The sequence below is a fragment of the Papilio machaon genome, chromosome 10 (assembly GCF_912999745.1).
Source record: "Papilio machaon chromosome 10, ilPapMach1.1, whole genome shotgun sequence".
NCBI lineage: Eukaryota > Metazoa > Arthropoda > Insecta > Lepidoptera > Papilionidae > Papilio > Papilio machaon.
The window spans coordinates 7,589,787-7,612,573 of NC_059995.1; the positions used below are offsets into that span (position 1 = coordinate 7,589,787).

The 22,787-nt window shown below is 35.2% G+C and overlaps 5 protein-coding genes across 5 annotated transcripts; 1 reads left to right on the forward strand and 4 right to left on the reverse strand.

Moving 5' to 3' along the window:
* On the reverse strand, positions 1-6,588 carry LOC106718247 (glutaminyl-peptide cyclotransferase). The gene is made up of 5 exons (XM_014512293.2): positions 6,326-6,588; positions 5,544-5,874; positions 3,930-4,162; positions 1,338-1,563; positions 1-243 (listed from the first exon to the last, which is right to left on the reverse strand). Exons 1-5 carry the CDS (start codon positions 6,416-6,418, stop codon positions 92-94), a joined length of 1,035 nt encoding a protein of 344 aa, XP_014367779.2. The 5' UTR covers positions 6,419-6,588; the 3' UTR covers positions 1-91.
* Positions 6,589-10,986: 4,398 nt separating this feature from the next.
* On the reverse strand, positions 10,987-12,661 carry LOC106718148 (raffinose invertase). The gene has a single exon (XM_014512160.2). The coding sequence runs from the start codon at positions 12,537-12,539 to the stop codon at positions 10,992-10,994; it is 1,548 nt and encodes a 515-aa protein (XP_014367646.2). The 5' UTR covers positions 12,540-12,661; the 3' UTR covers positions 10,987-10,991.
* Positions 12,662-14,321: 1,660 nt separating this feature from the next.
* Positions 14,322-17,898, reverse strand: LOC106718035 (sorting nexin-8-like). Its single transcript, XM_045679752.1, has 7 exons — positions 17,670-17,898; positions 16,309-16,534; positions 16,125-16,230; positions 15,913-16,045; positions 15,526-15,627; positions 15,155-15,284; positions 14,322-14,830 (listed from the first exon to the last, which is right to left on the reverse strand). Exons 1-7 carry the CDS (start codon positions 17,870-17,872, stop codon positions 14,675-14,677), a joined length of 1,056 nt encoding a protein of 351 aa, XP_045535708.1. The 5' UTR covers positions 17,873-17,898; the 3' UTR covers positions 14,322-14,674.
* Positions 17,899-18,710: 812 nt separating this feature from the next.
* Positions 18,711-20,140, reverse strand: LOC106718036 (N-acylneuraminate cytidylyltransferase A). The gene is made up of 6 exons (XM_045679827.1): positions 20,124-20,140; positions 19,971-19,997; positions 19,610-19,809; positions 19,309-19,522; positions 19,044-19,211; positions 18,711-18,856 (listed from the first exon to the last, which is right to left on the reverse strand). Exons 1-6 carry the CDS (start codon positions 20,138-20,140, stop codon positions 18,751-18,753), a joined length of 732 nt encoding a protein of 243 aa, XP_045535783.1. The 3' UTR covers positions 18,711-18,750.
* A 333-nt stretch (positions 20,141-20,473) lies between these two features.
* Positions 20,474-22,757, forward strand: LOC106718090 (ATP-dependent DNA helicase Q1). The gene has a single exon (XM_014512093.2). The coding sequence runs from the start codon at positions 20,644-20,646 to the stop codon at positions 22,564-22,566; it is 1,923 nt and encodes a 640-aa protein (XP_014367579.2). The 5' UTR covers positions 20,474-20,643; the 3' UTR covers positions 22,567-22,757.
* Positions 22,758-22,787: the final 30 nt, after the last annotated feature.

A 22,787-nucleotide genomic window follows, 5' to 3' on the forward strand; every position in this document is an offset into this window, starting at 1 on the left:
TTGCCTTATGTCACTTTAAAAAGTTTCGTCGTTTGAGCAAGGCGATCGCTTCTAGCCGCCATCTTGTTTTCGGCTGACCATAGTGTAAATGCTAGGGATGCAAATGTAAGTACTCCGCGACGAACACTCGGAAGATTTTATTTAAATTGTCTATGGTGTTGAAATCTAACGCCGACATATCGTCATCAGCTGTGTGCCACACGTGCGGGAACGGGTTGGGGATAACATGGACTACGTTTACGTCTGGAAAAAAGAAAATATTACGTTTCATAATAATTTCGTGTTTTAAGGATACTTTTTTAACAATTTAATGTAATACGTTCCTTTCGGACCTACACTACAACAAAATTCTTTCCGATTTCAACGTAATTGAAGTTCAATATTGTTTTCATTTCATACAGAATTTGTGAGTAAGGGGAATGTTGACCTTTCAAAACGAATTGTTTTATTCCCAAAAGAAAACAAAAGCAAAATTCATATAGTTTTCTATTGACTTTGTAATAGTAAATTTATTACTATTTCTAAGTCTAGAATAGAAGTGGTTATAGTCAATCGACAAACTTTCAATATCTATAGGTCTCTACTAGACGTAACTGGATTCTATTTTTGGGAATTCCGATATTTAGATCGACATTTTTGCCAAAAAATTAACGATAAGCCGCAACTTAGCCGCATTAGTTATGCCAGTTAGTTTAGTTATAAATAAACAAATGAAAACTTTATTTTCTGCATTGATAAAAAAAGTGCAAATCATTTATAAAAATGTCCTTATCGCGATTATCAATAACATGGTAGATTTAAGTTGAAAATCGCAATTGATTGATTTTCTGTCGTTACAGTAATCACGAGTTACATCACGTTCACTTTAAAATTTAAAAATCAATCTGTATTAACTCTTAATTTTTTTTTTGTAAAAATGTTTGCTAATAGACAGTAGTAAAAATAATATAAGTGCACACATATGACAGTTAATTAAAAAAACTGACTTTATTGGGGAGACGAAGCGGGAATTTTGGAATATACTCGAGCAATGCAGTTAAACATATGGGAGAACGTTGCACCCAATCCAGTACCCCCACTACACATAGAACTCTCTCTATATATATATATATAGCCACACTCTATACCCCTATAATACTTTGGAGAAAAATACGAATCAAATAACACCTCACTGGTCAAAATTGTTTCAGTTTTTAAGAATATAGGAGGTCACAATGGAGTCGATGTACATACAAGCCCGCATACAAAAACATACGAAAAATATTACCTACTTGAGTCAGTCGGGTAATTAACAATTCATCTAATAAATTATCCTACAAAAACAAAGGTAAACTCACTTCTCCTCAAGAACGGTACATGATCATCATCAATGAAGGCACCGGAGCTCCTCAATCTGAAGTAGGTCTGTTCCTCTTTGCCCACAGAGTATGCGCTCAACTGACCCAGCTCTGCCAGTCGCTGCTCAGCGCTGGCCAGTCGCACGTACCACTTCTCTGTCGCCTGGAAGTAGCTGTAGAACACCGGATCCGGACAGCCAAGCAGGTCCAGGAGAACTAGAACATCCTGATACATACCGAGATTCTTTAAAAGTTGGTCATTTTTACCATAGAAGGACAATATGTGTAATATCACCAGTAAAAGTTGATACACACCGCGGGTCTTGTTAAATTGGTGACATTTATAAAAGGGGAACAATATGTGTAATTTCACCAGTACATCATGACACACCAGAGGTCTTATTACGAAATGTTACATTCAACCTTGCAACATGCTGCAAAAGGTTTCGCCGATTATAAATATGTTCACGGTGAAATGAACATCATTATTGCATTTAATGACAGCTGACTATTGTCGATGGTAGGTACTTCCCATATAGATGTAGTCTATGGAATAAAATAATTAGTTTATTTCTGTTGTAATACTATGCGAGTACAAAATTACTTCTATTCATTTGATTATTACTGCCACCCTCTAATATGCGTGTTTAGGTAGAAATAAGACATTATTGAAGGATGACGAGTTGAGGTCTACGTTAAAACAATGGTGTATATAAAAGAGCTAGCTGTCGCTCACGGCACAGTCCGCGAGGAATTAAAAAAAATCTTAAAAAATATCCTATGTGTTCTTCTAGACTATGTTATACATCTATGCCAAATTTAATCAAGAACCGTTAAGCCGTTCCAAGGATACCTTCAAACAAACATCCATAGATCTAAACATTCGCATTTATAATATTAGTAAGAAGTAAGAAAGAATAAGTTTTCCATCATAACTTTAAATTGGCTTTGATAATTAGTAATTACAATTCAAATCGTTGTTTTAATCTTTTCCGTATTTATATACAACTAGCTGTCGCCCGCGACTCCGTCCGCGCGCAGTTAAAAAATGGGGGGGGGGGGTTATGAAAAATAGATGTTGGCCGATTCTCAGACCTACTGAATATGTTCACAAAATTTCATGAGAATCGGTCAAGCCGTTTCGGAGGAGTACGGTGACGAAAACTGTGACACGAGAATTTTATATATTAGATTTATGGTGCGTTTTATGCGTACTGAACGATACTTGATTTTCGGATGTTTGTTATGCAAAGCGTGAGACGATATGAGTCGGCTTGCAACTACTGCCTGCTAAAGTAATGCTATCTGCCATATTAATAAGGAGTCTAACCTTGTATTTTTTTACAATGGAACTAACTCTGATCTGACATTAAATTTTGATGTGGTCTTAAGATATTATAGTTTCTTGATAGTCTGTTCATCTTAAGGTGAATATATGTACACTAGAGCATTTTCTCAAGCATTTCTATTTAATAGCTTCGCTGGCTCCCGGACTAATAGTCCGGGAGCCAGCGACAGATTTTCATAACCAAGTCCCTCCCAATAGAAACTTCGTAAAATGCATAAGGGACTTATACTATGAATACTGGCGACCGTCAGCTGCGACTCCGTGGGTGGGGTGGGCAGTGGCAGCCTTCCACGCATGGAGAAAAAAAATTTTTTTTCAGTCATTTCCTCTCATTTGAAAATTTATCAGAGTATAGTTCATGTAGTAGAGCGGCTCGTTGTTTTGTTATAAGTAAATGCTCTAGTCTATACCCAACTTTACTCTTGATGGGACCCACATATTTATTTTGTCTCAAATTATCAAACACTACTAATATAATAGTATGCAATTTAATAAATCTGCCTAAAACATTTAAAATTATTCTTCTTATATGTATGTCTTACATCGGATAAGGTCAGGTCGTGTCGCCTTTATCGAATACGGATAACGAAAATAAAGCGGCTAATCAACGAGTTCTATAAAGGAAAAAAAAACTAGTTTATTTTACCGAGGGTTTCTGAGATCAAAATATCCGTTTAAAACATATTGTTATCACTGTTTTGTCAAAGATGATGACAGAGATGACGATATGTTTTATACAGAGATATTAGTGTCAGAAACCTACGGTTAATCGCGTTTAATTATGCTGATTTGTAACGTTATAATGTGTTTTTAAAAAGCTGGTTTACATGGAAATGTAAATGTTGCTTTGTCTGTGGATCGCGTTATTGTTGGTTGGTTCACTTGAAGAGAAGAAGTGATTAAGAGAATATTTATTTAAAAATATCATTACGTCACACAAAAGTGGTTGACAAATCCGTATGAAAAAAACGAGAAGTCTATCAATCAATAATACTACTTGAGATATAAAAATAATTTAGATGTTTACTAACGATACACTACGCCAAGGCGAATGGGAAAAGGAGCAAAAACTGAGGTCATTCAAATCCCGAGCGGACTTTCCGCGCGCAAAGCGAGCTGGAACTAATGACTCCTACTAAGTTCAAAGTCCGCATCATTTTGTACCAATTGTTGACAATTCAACCTGTAAAAGCGACTTGAAGATATTTTTTTTAATTAGAAAGAGAAATACAAAAAGAACTCACCATCCTCTGCAAATGATTGGCGCCATCTTTGAAAGGTGTGACCTGCCACTGCTGCGCGAGGTGTCGGGCGCCGTAGAGCGAGTCACGCGGCCCCCACTGTCGGAAAGCCTCCTCACCGTCGAAAAACAGCAGCATCAGGCTGAGGCGATTGGTCTTCAGTGCCTCCAGCTGCTTCGACATCACTTTGGCCAGGTTGATCATCATCGCGCACGGCACCGCAGAGTCCGTTGCACCTAATAATAGCAATTTTTTTATACTTCTATGAAAACATTAATCATAGCGCCATCTATCGATTTTAAACCCGCATCCTACATATTTGCAATGAATGAAGGCTAACGCAATCTGCTCCACGTCTTGCCCACCCTGTACGGAACCGCTCCGCCTCGCAATCACCGCCTCCTCAACGCCACCGATTGAGCGGGATAAAGATTAAATTCCGACACATCATACTCACTGGATGGACGGTTCGCGATCCGCAAGGGATCAGCGAGGCCACCACTCGCCTTTAATCAGACCATCCACCCAGGCAAGCGAGAAAGACATACGTCGTCAACATGGCAACGAGTGGATGCTGCGGAGATCGCGAGGCGGGAGCTGTGCCGGGTGTGCGACGAGTTGATGAGTCGGCGTTAACCCTTATGCTCCATTTACAACCAATGGTTGATCTAGTTTAAAAAAAATATCTACTAGCAATTACTATAAATAAGTATGACGTAAGCGTCAAGCGTCCCGACGACAAGGCACCATGTTTTAATTATTCATTAATTAAGGAAAATTATATACAAAGGGACGTTGGTGAAACACCTACACTAATTTGACATCGTAGGCGTTAACCTTATTTTCGGCTAACTTACACCTACTTAACTAGTCTGACTGAACATTAAACAGTATATTTTTATTTATTACGATATAGGTGCAATTGTTAATTACATAATTTTAAAGTAATCTTACTATTTTACTTCAATGTGAAAGTTTAGATGGGTAAATGGATCTCGCAGAAATTAGGCATATATGTAGAGCATAGTCTGGGAGAACACATAGGCTACTAATATTTTTCTTTAATTGCTCACGGACGGAATTGCGGGCGACAGCTAGTTTTATCACGTTTTTCTTTTCAATTCGACTGTATTTTTTTTTATCGAATGCGTACAGTTTAATACCGGTTACGATTGAAATGCGACGTTATGGTCTCTGATACAATCGCGTAACATAAAACGTCACATCACGATTGCATTCACTTATACCTATACAAGCATAGTAAATGTACACAAATCTTACTCTTGTCAATTATCAAGAAGTGTTTTTGACAGTTTGACCTTTATCTCAATAGACTGTTGTAGCTTGGATATACATACCTATAGAAACTTTACTAGCTGCAATATTTTTTATTTAAAAATCTCACAATGTGTGTCAGGGTTTAACTCCCAAACTATTAAATTGTTCTTGGTGAATTTTCCAACTATGTAGTGTAACTCAAAATTCAATGAGGGAGCGATCATGGACTTCCATTTGGCGCAGTCCTGCCACACTACTCACGCTTCATCCACATTCATACATTTATGCATGCATGCATGTTAAGGTTTTGCTAGTATATTATAAAAAAAAATAACTTACCAACAAACACATGTTCTCTTGTGTATTTACTCTCATAGTGACAAGCCAGGACTAAGTACCTCTCCGCTTCAGGATTTAATTTGGCAATAATATTCCTAAAATTCAACATCCCAAAAACAGGTGTCTTATCTGGGAAAATATCCTCGGTTACCTCCCAGCCTAAATCTTTCATCTGTTTGACAATAAAGTTGCCAACTTTCTCATGATTAGGTGTTCCAACCACTCTTGGTATGAGTATTTCATTTAATATTTCTTTAAAATGTGTTTGATCTGACATTTTTGCTATATTTTTAATATCATCATCTGTTAAATCACTCGCTTCGTGGAAGTTCTGTAACATTTATTATGTATTACCAGACATATCTTTATTGATACTTTTTCAGGAGCAATAAAAAATTAGCTTATTTACTTTTGACATCCATACCATGATTTATTCTAAATACAGTTAAGAATTCATATTCAGTAATGTCATAGCCTTGTTGTACAGCCTTTCTAACATGATTTCCTTGTGGACTCATATTTATTTCCTATTTAAATTATGCATTTATTACCCATGTAATCACTAGCTATTTATATTCATTAAATATATGAAAGTAAAAAAAAAATAATAGAAAGTTTTTTTGTAACACACAGTGTCTACTTAATGATAACTTAAAATATTTGGCAAGTTTCACCTTTTACTTGACCTTAAACATAAGCTTGTGTGGTATGAAGTAAAAAATAAGCAACTCTGACAAAGTTTAACACAAAAATTGGAATAAATAAAATTTGGATACACTTACTTTTTCTTCATAAAATTTAACAGTCGCCTTCTTCGTATTTACAAACACTAAACTTAATAAAAAAGTTAGAACATATGTAAATATCTTAACCATTTTTTTAATCTTTTACTCAACTTTTTTATAAATAAATGAACACAGTTTAATTACAAAACATATGTTAGAGAACCACGCACTATCACATTCGTATGTTTTTTAATCACGATAGATTCAGATTCATTCATTATCTACTATACGTATACCTCACACCCTCTTGACCCGCTCCCCTCGTTTGATGACGGAGGAGGAGAACTGGAACAGGAAATCTGACGTTTATTAACAATGTTGCCATACTAGGTTACATAATATCCTAAAATTCTGTGAAAACGCCACGTATTTTAAAAATTAGTTATTTAAAATAGTATTCCTTAAGACTCTCTGTAAGATAGACGTATATAAACATTATAAAACATAATTTTAGATTTTTAATGAATTCAAAGGAAATCAACTGTCTAATTATGCCGAATCTCCCTACATTTATGAAAATTTTAGCATTGCAAAAAAGAGTTGTCAAAGATTATAGACGTTACACTTGTAGAAATTCCACTGTTTATTTGGTTTTTAATGCTTCCGTAAGCCGTGCGATTTTATTATTAGAAAACGCTTTAAAACATTATAATTTCTTTTTAAAATAATAGGTATTTATTGGGATGACTACCACACAAAGGAATAGGACTGATTTCAGGAGTTAAATAGCAAGTCCGTCATTCTTTATTAGTAGTTCGACTTTGTATATTTATGCAGAATGTTAATCTTTGACGTATTTTCATGCGACGTCCGTAATATAACGTGAAATTAATAATGACCGTTCATAGGAAAACTTCATATACACGACTGAAATTTAAATGCATAAGGTTGAAATTTCTGTAACGCGCCTCTTAATATCAAACAGCAGTTAACTTGAGATATCTTTGTGCTTATTCCTTACGCATGAAAAATTACGTGGGCGCAATCCACTTTCGTCAACAAACTCCCTTTCTAATATCCCAAGTAATGTTTAAGTAGATATGGGTACCTTATTTTTACAAACAGAATTATTATCTTAAAAATCGTGATACATATTTGTATCTGTATTTTATTCCTTAGAGTCATAGACTGCTGAAGTATACAGTAACAGTTTTAGCTCTACTAAGCGCCCTACCATTTGCCTTTGGAGGGGTTAACATAGTTGAGACTATTTAATTTGTAGATATGTGACGCCCCTTTCTCACCAGATCCAGCGCCCTGCGACGCATCACCGCGCCCTACACCAACGCCAGCACTATAAATAGTATACCCACTTCTTTACTTGAATAGCTGCCACGCTTACTTCTTGTGTTGATGTTACGAGGGGAGGTCCAAAAGTTCGCGGAATGGAGGGGATGGAGTGGGGATAGGGTAGCTCGCTTAGTGTCATACTAATTGGGCACTCATAATTAGTATATATATAACATTTCAACCCTATAGTGCCATTCGTTTACGAGTACTCGCCTGCTGAACAAGTCAATCCGGAAGCAAACTGCAACTATGGAGAAAATTGAACATCGCGCTGTGATAAAATTCCTTACCAAGCAAGGAAAAAACGTTCAAACCATTTTAAATGAAATGGAAGCCGTTTATGGAGATCAGTGCCCTGGTAAAACAATGGTTTATAAGTGGCATGGTCTTTTTAAACATGGTCGAGATTCAATTGAAGACGACTCTCGCTCTGGGCGGCCAGCTGACGCCACCACATCAGACATCGTCGAAAAAGTCGAAAAACTTGTACTCGAAGACACACGTTTGAAGAAGAAACAATTATCTGCATTTGTTGGAGTATCAGATACAACTATTTTGCGTATCCTGCACGACCACCTGGGCATGACAAAAGTCAGTGCAAGATGGGTGCCGAGAATGCTCACGCCGCTTCAAAAACAGCAGCGCGTCGACGCGTCTAAGCACTTTTTGGAGTTGTGTGGAGACGAGCCCGTGCAGATTTTGGAGCGGATTGTTACTGGAGATGAAACATGGGTTCATCACTTTGAACCTGAGTCCAAACAGGAGTCCATGCAATGGCACAAAAAGGGTACACCACCTCCCAAAAAATTCAAGGTGTCAGAATCGGCGGGAAAGTTGATGGCCACTGTTTTTTGGGATTGTAAGGGAATATTACTCATTGATTATAAAGAAAAAGGTACCACTATAACCGGAGAATACTACGCACTCATATTAGAAAAGTTAAAGGAGTCAATTAAAGAAAAACGTCGAGGAAAATTGGCCAAGGGTGTGTTGCTTTTGCAAGACAACGCGCCGGTTCACAAGAGCCGAGTTGCCATGGCTGCTCTGCACACACATGGGTTCGAACCACTTGTTCACCCACCCTACAGTCCAGACCTGGCTCCTAGCGATTTTTATTTATTTCCAAATTTAAAAAAAGAGCTAAGGGGAAGGAAATTTTCCGACGATAATGAAGTGAAGGAGGCAATTTCGGCCCATTTTGAGGCCAAAGACAAAAAATATTTTTTCGATGGTTTAGAAAAATTAATTCATAGATCGAATAAATGTATTAGACTTAAGGGTGATTATATTGAAAAGGAAAAATAAATTTATTGTTATATTTCATTGACAACCCTTTCATTCCGCGAACTTTTGGACCTCCCCTCGTATATCCTCCGACAATCCGAGGAAGAAAACTAATCGAATGTAAGCCCAGTCATCAAAACTCTATTTATGACAACTCATGTCATAAATAGATTTTCCCACTTTTGCTCTTTTAAAACATATTTTTTTCTTTGGATCACGTGCTTGTCCAATAAGTTGTAGAAAAAATGAATCAATACATATAATTTAACAATACGGGTTCTATCGGGTTTCCCGGGTCGCTTTACCAGCCTTGGGAATCCCTGGAAGAGAAGCGACGCACTAAGTCACGTACGCAATTTCTATTTATCTTATTTCCTAGTATTTATTTATCATGTGTTTTTGCTAAGTTCTGAGATTATTACCGAGCTTTGTTAGAATTCTTTAAAGTAATTTAATTGTAGATATTGGTAAATAGTATCAGAGAGCATTTTGTGTGATGTACAAAATATTGCAATTGTAGTTGTTCAGGTTTTTTTTATCGCGAGATAATTTGTCAATTATCGGAGTATTACTTTATGGTATTTTAAGTAAGCTCTTTAAGAAAATAAATAATTTCTTAACTCGTTTTCTTCCCTTGGAAACTGTCAACCATGAGACGACTTAAGCCCGCTACACACCTTCGATTTTAGGTGTACAGTTAAAATGAAGTTGTGTAGGCAAAAATAAGAACGGTACAGTTGAAGTGACAGTTCGCCTGGCATTATCTGTATAGTTAGATTCCAGTTAAAACTGATGAGCGGGCCGTATATCTAATATATAAAATTCTCGTGTCACAGTTTTCGTTCTCGTACTCCTCCGAAACGGCTTGACCGATTCTCATGAAATTTTGTGAGCATATTCAGTAGGTCTGAGAATCGGCCTACATCTATTTTTCATTTTTTTTTTAACTGCGCGCGGACGGAGTCGCGGCCGACAACTAGTATTGTATAATATTTAATTTAACAATAAGTTTCAAGTGCTAATTTGAGATCGAACGTCATTAATCGGAACAAACTAAAATTATCTCATTAAGTTAGTAATTATTTTTGTTAAATTCGATTGCAGAATTCGAAGTATTCAATCCAGTTTGCGTAATAAGTTGTTATTTGCTTGTCATTTTCCTGCTTTAATTATCATCTGCGAGATTGGGTTTTTGCGTATTTGTTTATCAAACAAATTAGTAGTACTTTATTGATACTCAAAGAAAATACATAAACAACATACTCATAGTTGTTTATCTTAATATTACTAATTATAAATGCAAAAGTTTAGATGAATGTTTGTTAAAAGGTAACTCCAAAACAGCTAAAGGGATAGATGTAGAAGAAAATCTGGAAGAATACATACGTTATTAATTAAGTTTTTTCTTTATTTTCGCGCGGACAGAGTCACGGACGACAGCTACTATATCCATAAAACTTTACCATTTGTTTAGTCCAGAATATATAATTATGTACGTAGAACTAGGATCCTCCCAAGTAGGGTTGGCGACAGGCAGGCGGTCGACCGTAAAAATTTAAGCCAACATTTTAAGGTTTATAAAACCTTGTGTGGCGACCCCACATGAGTGGAAAAAGGCCAGGGAGATATTGTACGTATACTACATGATATGAAATATTGAAAAAAATAAAATAACCGATATTTGGGGGGAGAGAGCACCATAGGTAAATAAATAGAGCCATTGACTAAATCATCTCTTAGCTTTAATCATTAATTTGTTCACTTTCTCACTTCGTTATTACAATTTACAACAATTATTACATCTTACAAAACTTATTTACACAGACTTTCTCCATATATGCCTTTTCATGTTATGTACTTAATTACTTACACATTAACTATTTACATGTTGTCCTGTTTGCAAATTCAAATAAAAATGTTTGCAAACAATAGCGCTCATATTGATATTCGGTATAAACAAACACTTTTGTCTATTGTCTCCATTCAAATAATGAAAAAACAAATCCTCAGAATTCATAGACTGTACCAAAACCGCAAAATGGCTCTAAAAACTTACAAATATCTTGCTCAACTCACTTAAAACTTTTCCTCAATCAGTCAGATCTATTTTAAACTTGTTGGATATCCTTGTTCTCTTCCTGCCTTTGGTGGGCCTCTTGTTGTTGTGTCCGATGCTTCGCCGCAGCCGGTACTGTAAGATGTGGAGTTGTGTGTCACCCGACACTCGCACTCGGATGTCCTTTTTTGGGTAGATGCGGCTCGTGAAGACGACGTCCCCCTCGCCGCAGAACAACTCGACGGAGCTGCTGTCGATAAAGATCCGCCAGTGTATGTAGCCGTTGGGCGCCCACTCCGCGATGCGCAGCCCGTCCGGACCACCGCGATCTAAGCTCACGTGCGCATGGTCCGCGTGGTACCCAATCGACAACCTGCCGTCTATCCCCCACTCAAAAACAAGCCCGACATACGAAACTATCGCACTCGAATTCACTATTAATTCGAAAGATTTCGTCCCAGCGATGAACATTTCTCCGGGTCCGTACCACGCATCCTCTAGGATCTCCGCACGCAGCTCCACCATTTCCCGCACCGGCGTCATGATGAGTCGGCTTGAATCCGATAGACGTAATTCTCTTACAATCGTCAACATGCTAGCCCATCCGTCCTTGGACTCGATAAACTCGCTTCCCCACATCCCGAGCCACGCCACCAGCAGTCTTCTGCCGTCTGTTGAGAGCATGGTCTTCGCCGCATAAAAATCGTGTCCGTAATCGAGCTCGGTGAAAGTCGACGTTGTTATTTCCAAATCTTCAAATTGGCCGAGCACATAGTCGAAATTACCAACGACGTAACCCGTTTGGTAAGGATTTCTGAATCTGTATCCTTCGCCTTTGATGCCCTGCACTGAAAATATCAAAATATGTTGTCCGTCCATCAAAAACATATCGGGATTTTCCCACATGCTTCCCATGTCCCCCATGGACTCCGCTATCGTGCCGTCCAGCTTCCAGTTAAACATGTCACCAGATGTGTACAGTATTAATTTCCCGTTTCCTTCTCTCGAGGTCGTCCCGATCATCATGTACCAAGTGTTACGAAATTTCCAAACTCTAGGATTTCTGAATTCGCCCACTCCATGCGGAGCTTCTCTTATGATGGGGTTGTATATATATTTTTGGAATACGACCCCGTCGCCGCTCAACGCCAGGTTTTGCGTCTGAAATGTTTCGTTGTCTGCTACGACGGTTCCGGTGTAGAATAAAGTGAGATAATCGTTGTGAACTAGAGCTGTCCCGGATTGGCAGCCGTGCATTTCATAATACTCCCTCGGCACGATCGCCGGGGGGAAGTGTGTCCAGTCCACGAGGTTAATGCTGACAGCGTGCCCCCAATGAATGTGACCCCAGTGTCCGTTGTACGGATGGAACTGGAAGAACATGTGATATTGCTTTTTAAAGAAAGCAAAACCGGTTGGATCACTGACCCATCCGTTGGGAGATGATATATGGTATATAGGTCTATACTTCTTCTTTCCAGCATGTTTATTTCTCTTGATATATGCTTCCACGTGCGCCAAGCCGTTCGCGACCTCCGGAACGACAACGGCCAGCCACAGAAGCGGCACGCAGAGTTCCATCAGGGCTGGAGTTCGCGCGGGTACTAACCATCATACTTGTGACGAAATGTTTTGAAAAACAACGTAGACAATAGACTGCATCATCAGTCGGACACAATGTTACACTTTGCGGAGACCAAAAATAAACAACTACACAATTAAGATTGTGTAAATCAATAATCAGACATTTTAATTGCACACAACGCAACGGACTTCGAGCTTCAAGCTCCAGTAGGCTTCGAGCCCACTAAGTGGTGACGAATAGTGGGCTGATGATGATGATGGTAATGAAAAAAATACACTTCATATGATTATTTTTTTAGAACCACGAAAAAATCTTACTAGTATTATAAATGCGAATGTTTAGATGGATGGATGTTTATTAGAAGGTATGCATGGATCTCGACGAAATTTGGTATAAATAACATATTCTGGGAGTACATATAGACTACTAATTAATTTTTTTTTTCATTCCGCGCGAACGGAGTCTCAATTGACAGCTAGTTAGATTAATAAAAGTCTTGTACATTATTAAATTATTAAACTTTATTTCATAAAATCTTAAAACTATAAAAAAATAAATGTCATTGATGTCTCAAAATTTACTTAAAAAGAACAAGTTTTTATAACTGATATCAAAATATATCACAGCATGTTTTAACATTTGGTAATTTTTCAACAGAAAATTTTCTAGTTAACGAATAAAATCTGATTTTGTTAGACCAACAAACATAACGTAGACAAAACATGATAATATATCTTAAAATCTAAAATATGTATATGTCTTTTACTATTTAATATACATAAATAATTCGAGAAATTTAAGATAACATATTGTAAAATTTATAAGAAGATTATTACAAACTTTAAAATTATCTGACTCGAAGGACCATTAGCTAGCGACCATTTGAGCTATTAAAACTTAACTACTAACATAATTGTTTTTTTTTTAATTAATTGATTTACTAAGCTCTCTATTCATTTTGTATATAAGCTAGATATCATTTGACAATTATATAAAGAACTAATAGCAGCAGAATAGCTCAAAAGAATAAAATTAATTTAGTCTACCTTTATTGTATATTTTAGAACAAAATAATAAAAACGTCTCTTAAAAATTATATAATTAATATATCCAAAACCATTTACTTATATTTAATAAACAATAACTCAACTCCAGTCCAACATGACATTTTTTATCTTTTTCATTCTTGAAAAATAAACTTAGAACAATATATGGTGTTTCGACATCGAACCTCAGGCAATGGAAGACATTTTTTAGTATTCTAAGATTATGTATTGATAATTGTGTATATAGGCCTTTATATAGCAGCCATAATTAATAACTATATCTTTGTAAAAAGCACCATATTATATTTGAATCAAAATAAATTTTATATCTAAGCTTTAAAAGTATATAGCATAATTATGATTGTGTAAATTGAAAAACTAAATAAAAAATAAATATGTAATTTTAATACGAAATGTCTTATTGCTTCTCTTATATATCTATTATTTCTTTAGTGAGTTTTTTGGAGTATTATGATAACTGTTATATACTATTTTTTTTACAAGTTAAATACTTTATCATATATATACTTTTTAATATTTTCGAGGCGACAGATGTAATCATTTTAAGACCTAATTAGATACAAAAAATCGCGAAAATTAACCAGCACAATCATCATCCCTACCTAGGGGCTAGGAGCCCTCCCTAAATTAGGAGTGACCAGCTCAAAGATTCACAAAAATGTTTTAAAAAATATTTTTATATAATATCTGGTGACAATATGATTTTCAAATTTTATTTATCTGTTTTCAATAATCAATGTTATACATTAAAATAAATAAATATCATATCTCGTATAAATCTTTCAAAAATTCTCACATCACAATGGAGGGAAAACGATACGAGAAATCATGCTCGAAACGAAAACTGAAATTTCGCGGGAAAACCATCAAAAAACAACATGTCTTATAGAATAAAAGTGTAATGGCCGCCATGTATGACATTTGACGTTTGTATGTTTGCAACATTTCGGCTTTCATTTGGAACAGACTATATATGTGACAGTTATTTTTTTTAATTTATTAAGGCATTGGATATCGGTGTCCTTTAGCCTGTATTGAAATTACAAATGTGAACATCGAAATAATTATTTTGTTTTATTATTAGTGTGTGTATATGTGAGGGTGGAGTGTAAGTCGGCCCACAGTGTGGCGATGCGAGAGTGTGCGATGCCGTGTGTACGTAGCGGCTCCTGAAGTGACTCCAGCGCTGCGAGTGCATACGCTCGAGCCACGCGACTCTCCTTCATTATGTACCACAAATGTATCAAATATACAACTTAATTGTATACCACAAAGGTAATTTAACCATTCAGTTTTCTATAAGTATTTGAGACAGAACTAGTTTAGAACGAGATAGAGAAATATTTTTTTGAAACTCGCCAATCTATCTAGATTAGTTGGTTTTCAACTATTTCACATTTATAAATAGTGATTATTTAATAAAAAATCAAAGCTTTTTTAGTTTGTTTGAACTTAAGCTAAATAAAGTATGAATAGTAAATGTATTTTATTATAAAACTGATTGAAGGGATAGAGAAAAGAGAAAAAGGGAGAAGGATAGTTACCTCTAAACAGCAGACGAGGGCGAAGCGGTGCCTCTTGCGCAGCAGACTGGCGGCGGCGGAGTGCGCCTGCGCAGCCGCAGCGGCCGCGCGCTCGCCGTGCAGCCCGCGGGTCAGCCGCCCGCATAGATCTCTGACAAAAGCACATAAATAAATATATTATGAAAAGAAGCGAAATAGACATATAAAATGAGGTTTCGCTTGCTCAATCGTTCACAGCCCAGCGTTGTTGCGTTATCACCGTATACATCGCGGCGAGACATTTATTAAATTAACAAGGAATGTTATCCTTAAACTTTAAAAAAAATCTTAAATAGGGACAATTTATTACTTTTTTTTAAAATTTAATATGAAAAGAATTAAAAATAACAAACTTGTACGCTCCGAGGGCATCTAAAGCTAGCAGTATTTTAGCGCCGGCGCCGTATTCATAGTCCACCTCCTCTATGGACGATTCGCCCATTGTTGTAGCCAGGCTGATGGAAAAATTAAAAAAAAAAAACAATTTTAGTTGCGCATTTTAAAAATAGAACTAGCTGCATGCGCTGAATTAAAAAAAAAACTTAGTAGTCTATGTGTTCTTCCAGACTATGATCTACATCTATGCCAAATTTCATTAAGATCCGTTTAGCCGTTCTGAAAATACCTTCTAACAAACATCCATCTATCCATCCAAACATTCCCATTTATAATATTAGTAAAATAAGAATAACTTTGGGATATTTTAAAATAGAACTAGGCAGGCTACTAGTGTAACTTACTCAGCAGCAGTCTTGATGGCTTGTCTGACAGCGAGCCAGGCGGGGGGCTCGGCCGCGGGCGCTGCGGCGAGCGCGCTCAGCGCAGCCCCCACCTCCCTGATGTCTGCCCGCTCAGCCTCACACCGACCACCCACTGACAACAACTATCTCATTTTACCTGATAACTTTATGAAATTAAACTTTGTCTTTCTTTAATATTAATCATATCAAACCTCTTTCGAATATTTTATATAATCTGTTAAGTCCAAGTTGCACGAGACGTAGCTGCTCCTGCTCTGATACGAAAGCTGCCTGCATTTCATCTATTGAAATTTGGCTCTGTAAAGAACAAAACAAAGTTTCTTAAATAAAAAAAAGGAACTCGCACATCGCTTTATTTAAGAAGAACAAACTTACTGTGGATTCATCTTGAGTACCGGCCAGTACGAATTCATCGTGCTTCGGCTTATCCAAACGTGAAGAAGATTCACAGAGGAAGGTGCGTAAATCCGCGTCGTGAGCAAGCACCGGGTGACGCGCCACGAGGGTCAGCCATCGCTGCAGCGCTGCACGGCGCCGCTGCAGGAACACTGGGCTACCGCCGCCGACCACCACGCGTTTAGGTGGCAAACGACTTACAGCGCTGGTACATTTAAATTATATAATGTCTGGTTTACATTATGCCAGTACAGTAAGACAGTAGCGCTGGCATGGACTCACTGGCCCCAGTTTATATTATACTAGTTGTATGCTTGCCAGTTTATCTGTACTGGCATATTGTAAACCATAATTGACAATTCATAACTCTTTAAACAAGAAATATAGTGGCCAGCATTCTTAGTGAATAATACTGACCACTAAGAACTATTTTTTTTCTATCCCTGAAATGAGTACACTATAAAAATTAACACTGGCTGTTATGTAGACACCTTTCATTGCTAATTGCTACAATATCTAAATAGACATAGTTTTAAGATTAAGTAAAACTACACAAATTCTCGTATCACTTAAAATTATGATCAACACTTATTTCCATCAACACTTAATTAAACAAAAAATATAATTTTTTTGTAAGTTCATTATCATTATATACTCTACAATGTAATGAACGGGATATTTTTTATTTATCAACAATTAATTGAAACAAGGTCACTTCAGTTCACAATTATAGTGATAATAAAATACATTATACAAATGTTTATTTATACCATTGAACAACAAAACAAACTGATTGTTTACTCAATTATTATATTTAGCTTAACACTATCAAACATTTTTAAATATAGTGGCAAACCGGATGATACGAGATTGTTATATTACATTTCACATATACATTACGTTTATACCCTAAGATATGTAATTTTTGTAATTTTTTTTAAATTGAAAAAGTGAGCGTTTGACCACAATCCCACCCGATGAGGAGATGATTTGGTCTAAAGATAGTATGCGCTAGCTTTGTAAATGCCTATTCACTCTACTCTTGTAGGCCCCATCTTACTTGGACGGAAATACTGACGCCGGCAAATTATTCCAATCTTTTGCAGTACGCACAAGGAATGATGATTTAAATGAATTTAAATGATTCAAATTCAGAAATAACTATGCATGTTATTCATCAAACAACTAACCAGAGAGTGGAATAAAAATCTGTAATCACTGCCCACCCTTATAGTAACAGACATAAATGGCAATGGATTTATCATACTCCTATATAATTTGTTGAGACATAATAAATACAGTTATCTTAATAAATAGAGAAATATACCTTATTTACATACCGATATGGATATTTAGCACAAAAAACATCACACAGTTGAACAAACTCATTATATCTGCGGGTCACTGTTGTTCCGTGTCTTCTAGAGCTTACGTAATATTCACAATGCTTTAATATCAATCCTTTACGTTCTGGTACTAATTCTACACTGATCACATCTGTTGCCTCAAGATCTTCAAATGTTACTATTTCTAAATTAGTCATATTTACAAGTTGTAACTGAAAACAAAATTAAACATGATATAAAAAATTAGATAATGTAATATGCTTATTTCATATGCCTGATAAGAAAATGTATAATGCAAAAGTGGGTGGATATGTGCAAAAATATATAGTCACAATAACCAATAGAATTATTTTTTAACTGTTGTGTATTAAAAACTTTTTTCTAAACACAAAATAATTAGAAAAATAATATAGGTGGATTAGAATAAAGTAAGTTTAAAAGAAAAAAAGAAAAAATTACTTTTATCTTTCAATTCGAGAGGTAGAGATTCTAATGATGGGAAGAAAAGAATTGAGTAAAACTTTGCATCACCACACAGTGTTAGATCTGGTGTTAATTATTTAAAATATAAGTTCTTTATGAAATACTAGCTTTTACCCGCGACTCCGTCCGCGCGGAATAAAAAAATAGAAAACGGGGTAAAAATTATCCTATGTCCGTTTCCTGGTTCTAAGCTACCTGCCCACCAATTTTCAGTCAAATCAATTCAGCCGTTCTTGAGTTATAAATAGTGTAACTAACACAACTTTCTTTTATATATATAGAAGATTAATTTGTTCTCAGATAATGTGCAAAACAGTCTACTTTTCATATTAAATGTTTTAGCCTATTTAAAAGTTTTTTTTTATTGTGAAAAAGAAACAACTTGGGTTGCTCATTACTTGTATTAATGAAAATCTTTTGAGATAAAAGATTGATTTTTTAAAAAGAATAATAAAATTATTTTTATAGGACATAGTTAGCTTTCTTAATATACATTTAATTTAAAAATTATGTTGATACAACTACGAAAAATTTTAATTAAAAACTTACGTGTTAAAAAGTGTTTATTTTGTCAAACTTTAATTGGTCGAAACTAAGTCAAAATTAAGTTAGAACTAAGTAAAACATTTGCAACTTTCAAGTCGTAATAAGAATCAATTTCCAAACTTTCTTTGGGTTTAGTTTCGAAAACGGTGCAGCTGAAAAAGAACTCTGTTTTATTATTTGCAATTTAACTTTTATAATTAAAATAAACCTTTAAAAATATTTCGTAAATAAAATTCCGCCAGCGCGGAAAAGTTCAGTCACGTTCAGAAATTAGTAACTTTACTCGGTTCGGAAATTCATACATTTTATTCATCAATTAAAAAAATTAAGATTATTTACTTGTTATTTTGTAAAAGTCCTTGTTTTATTAATTCTACTCGTGATATGTAAAATGCCCCAGTTTCTATTAATTCACCGTGCCAGTCTTGTCTCCGTGGTCTTCTAACGCTGTCAAAATTTTTCGGAATTAGCTTTCCATTCACGAAGTTCCATCGTAGTTTAAAGCTTCTAAAATACACTTTTTATCATTTACAATTCATTAAGTTTAATTAATATTGTATATTAATATTAATAATTAATGTAAAAAATTAAAAGTGCCAAATACCTTGTCGCTGCAAACACACAATCATAAGGTTTTGGATAATGCAGTTTTCTGATAGCATCTTTAAGATTTAAGTACGAAATAAAAGGAGAAGTCGCTTGAATCAAAACTACTACTTTAGCTTTTGGTGTGGAGGCAATAAACTCCTCCACGCCCCAAATTGATGGAGCAAAATGTGAAGCTGTTATAAAACTTCGTCGAAAAGGTGAAGCTCCATCTAAAAATAATTTACGTTTTATTAAAAATACACATAAATTAGGGTTTCTTTTTTCACATGAAAGAACACGCAAAAAAAATAACTAACATTTCAAAGCTTCCAAAGCGATCAATGGATGGTCAGTAGATACAGTTATGTTCGATAATCCTGCTTTTCTTGCCGTTAAAATAGATCGTGCGATAAGACTTAAACCACCTACTCTCTGTAGATTTTTAAGTCGTATACCTTTTGACCCTCCTCTGGCTAATATAAGGGGAACGATTTCGTAATCACATGAAGCCGTATACCTGAAACAATATTCTAACGGTCATTGCTTAGGGATTTTTCTATAAAAATATTAATTCTTATACGTACAAAATTAAGACAAAAGTAAAGACTCGCATTTTTTTCTTTTACTTTCTTACACTGATCCTATGTAACGTACGATAAAAGTAATCTATTTACTAACTTGCTCAATAAGCGGCATCCGTTGTTACTAACTCGTTTCAAGTGAAAGAAGTAGGTCAATAATAAAATAAATATTCAATCAGCACCCCAGTTTTATGTACTTTTGCTCGAATGCTATTGTTTTTATCATAAAAAATATTAGAAATATACAGACATAAAACTCTTCCCCATAAAATCTCAAAGTTAAAATGTGAGAAAACAATGATGTAATTAGAAGCTATATGAATTTATAATAATCTTTACTGATCTATACTTTACTTTTAAAGATATCCAGATAAAGGATTAGTATTATTTTCTACGCGAAGTTATATTCCTGATCAGAATAAAAAATACTTTTGCGATCCGCTTCTTCCCTAATTCCCTAATCCCTACTCTATTCTTTTGCATGTCGTATCTCGTCTTTATCTTCTTCTAGCACAACTGTCAACGTCAATTTAATTGTCAAGTTTTCAAAACGAAGTAATAACTTTATTAAAGAAAATGATTTAAGGTTTAATGAAAAGAAAAAAATCATAGTATTGTATAAATACTACAAAATAAAAGGGGCGAAATTGTCAAATACGAAGAAAGTTACATAAAGCGATTCAGTATAACATTCTGCAGATTAAATAGATTAGTTTTTTTTGTAAACAAGCAAGAATATATTTTGCAGTTCCTGAAACTGCAATCGTAATATGAAAAGTGTAATAGAAATTGAACGAGAAATAAAAAGTATTGAAAAGGAGCTTAATAAAGTTGATAGTGAGATAGCTAAATGGAAAAACCGGCAGCGCGAGTTGCAAGAAAAGAAAACGTTATTGAAAAAAACAATAAATAAGATTAAATCTGAATCATTAGCAAGTGTCGATTGGGCTGGAACTACTTACGAATGGTCAGAAGATGTTAACCGGGTTCTCCGTGATACTTTTAAACTAAATTCTTTTCGACCTAAACAGTTGAGTGCTATTAACTCAACTCTATCAGGACAACATGCCTTAGTTGTGATGCCGACAGGAGCTGGCAAAAGTTTATGTTACCAATTACCAGCCCTGATAAAACCTGGTTTAACAATTGTCATTTCACCCCTTATTTCTTTAATGGAAGATCAAATAAGGTCATTGACTGCCAGAAAAATACCTGCAAAACTTGTGACAAGCACTAGTCCAAGAGAAGAAATTACAGCAGTTTTAAATTTACTTAAAGATAAAATTACGCCTATAAAACTATTATATGTTACACCCGAAAGACTTGCAAAGAGCAAGAGGTTTATGGCTAATTTGCAACAGTGTTACGCAGGGGGTAGGCTGCAAAGAATAGCTATAGATGAAGTACACTGTTGTTCACAATGGGGACATGATTTTCGGCCAGATTATAAATTTTTAGGAATATTGTCCAGTATGTTTCCTAATGTACCAATTCTAGGTTTGACTGCAACAGCAACTGCTCATGTATTAAATGATGTACAGAAAATACTTAACATACAAGGATGTTTGGTTATTAAATCCACCTTTAACAGACCTAATTTATTTTATAAAATATTAGAAAAACCTACCTCCCAAGAGGAATGTATTACAATTCTAGAGAAACTCTTGAAGTATAGATATAAAGGTGAGAGTGGCATTATTTATACAAATAGCATAAAGGACTCTGAGGACTTGGCGGAAGAATTAAGAAAAAGGGGGTTAAAAGTAGGTTGTTATCATGCTCACATGGAAGCAGATAGTAGAAGAAAAGTTCACAGCAAATGGCATGAGAAATACTATCAAGCAATTGTGGCCACTGTAGCTTTTGGAATGGGTATTGACAAACCTGATGTTAGATTTATAATACATCACACAATAAGTAAATCCATGGAGAATTATTACCAAGAAAGTGGTAGAGCTGGTAGAGACGGTAAGAGAGCTGAATGTGTGACATTATATAGAATGCAGGATATATTTAAAGTGAGTACAATGGTATTTTCTTCTGCTGGCAATATGGATAATTTGTACGGCATGATTAAATATTGTCTTAATGGGAAATACTGCAGGAGGCAGCTTATTGCAGAGCATTTTGAAGAAGATTGGGGATATGCAGATTGTAACAAAATGTGTGATGTTTGCTCTAATCCTTGTTCTATTTTAAGAGAAATAAGTCTCGAGAACCACTGTAAGACTCTATCGTATATATTAGATAAAGCTGAGAGTAAAGACACAAAACTAACGGCACAAAAGTTGTTGAGTGCTTGGTTCTTAACAGGTCCAGTCAATCTAAGACATAAAGGTAAAGAACCTAATTTCTCGCGTAATTTAGCTGAAGATGTAATTGCTTTTTTATTAACTGAAGGATATCTTGTGGAAGATTTTCATTTCACAGCTTACTCAACAATATCATATATTAAAAAAGGCCCAAATATGGATTCTGTGAATGATGTTGATTTTTCATTGAAAATGACAGTCAGAAAGTATTCAGACTTTGATTTGGATAGACCAGCACCTAGTGATTTAGAATCAGAAGTACATAGTTATGATAAAGTGAAAGAAAAGAAACCAGAAAAATGCAAAAAGGTGTCATCACCTAGTACAGAACCAAAAGCAAAAAAATCAAAAATACTTGTCATTGATAGTGATGAAGAATAACATTTTGTTTGCCACTAATTTATGATTTAATATGTACGGTTCTGTATATATGACGGAGTAAATGTATGACTACAATAACCAGTGAAAAACTTGTGTTTTTTAATTATGTAATCTACATAAACCTAATGTAAAAATAAAACCGATGACGCTGAAATTAACGAAATACATCTTTGAGTAAATAAATGTTTATCACACCAATAGATTTTTCCAACATTACGTTT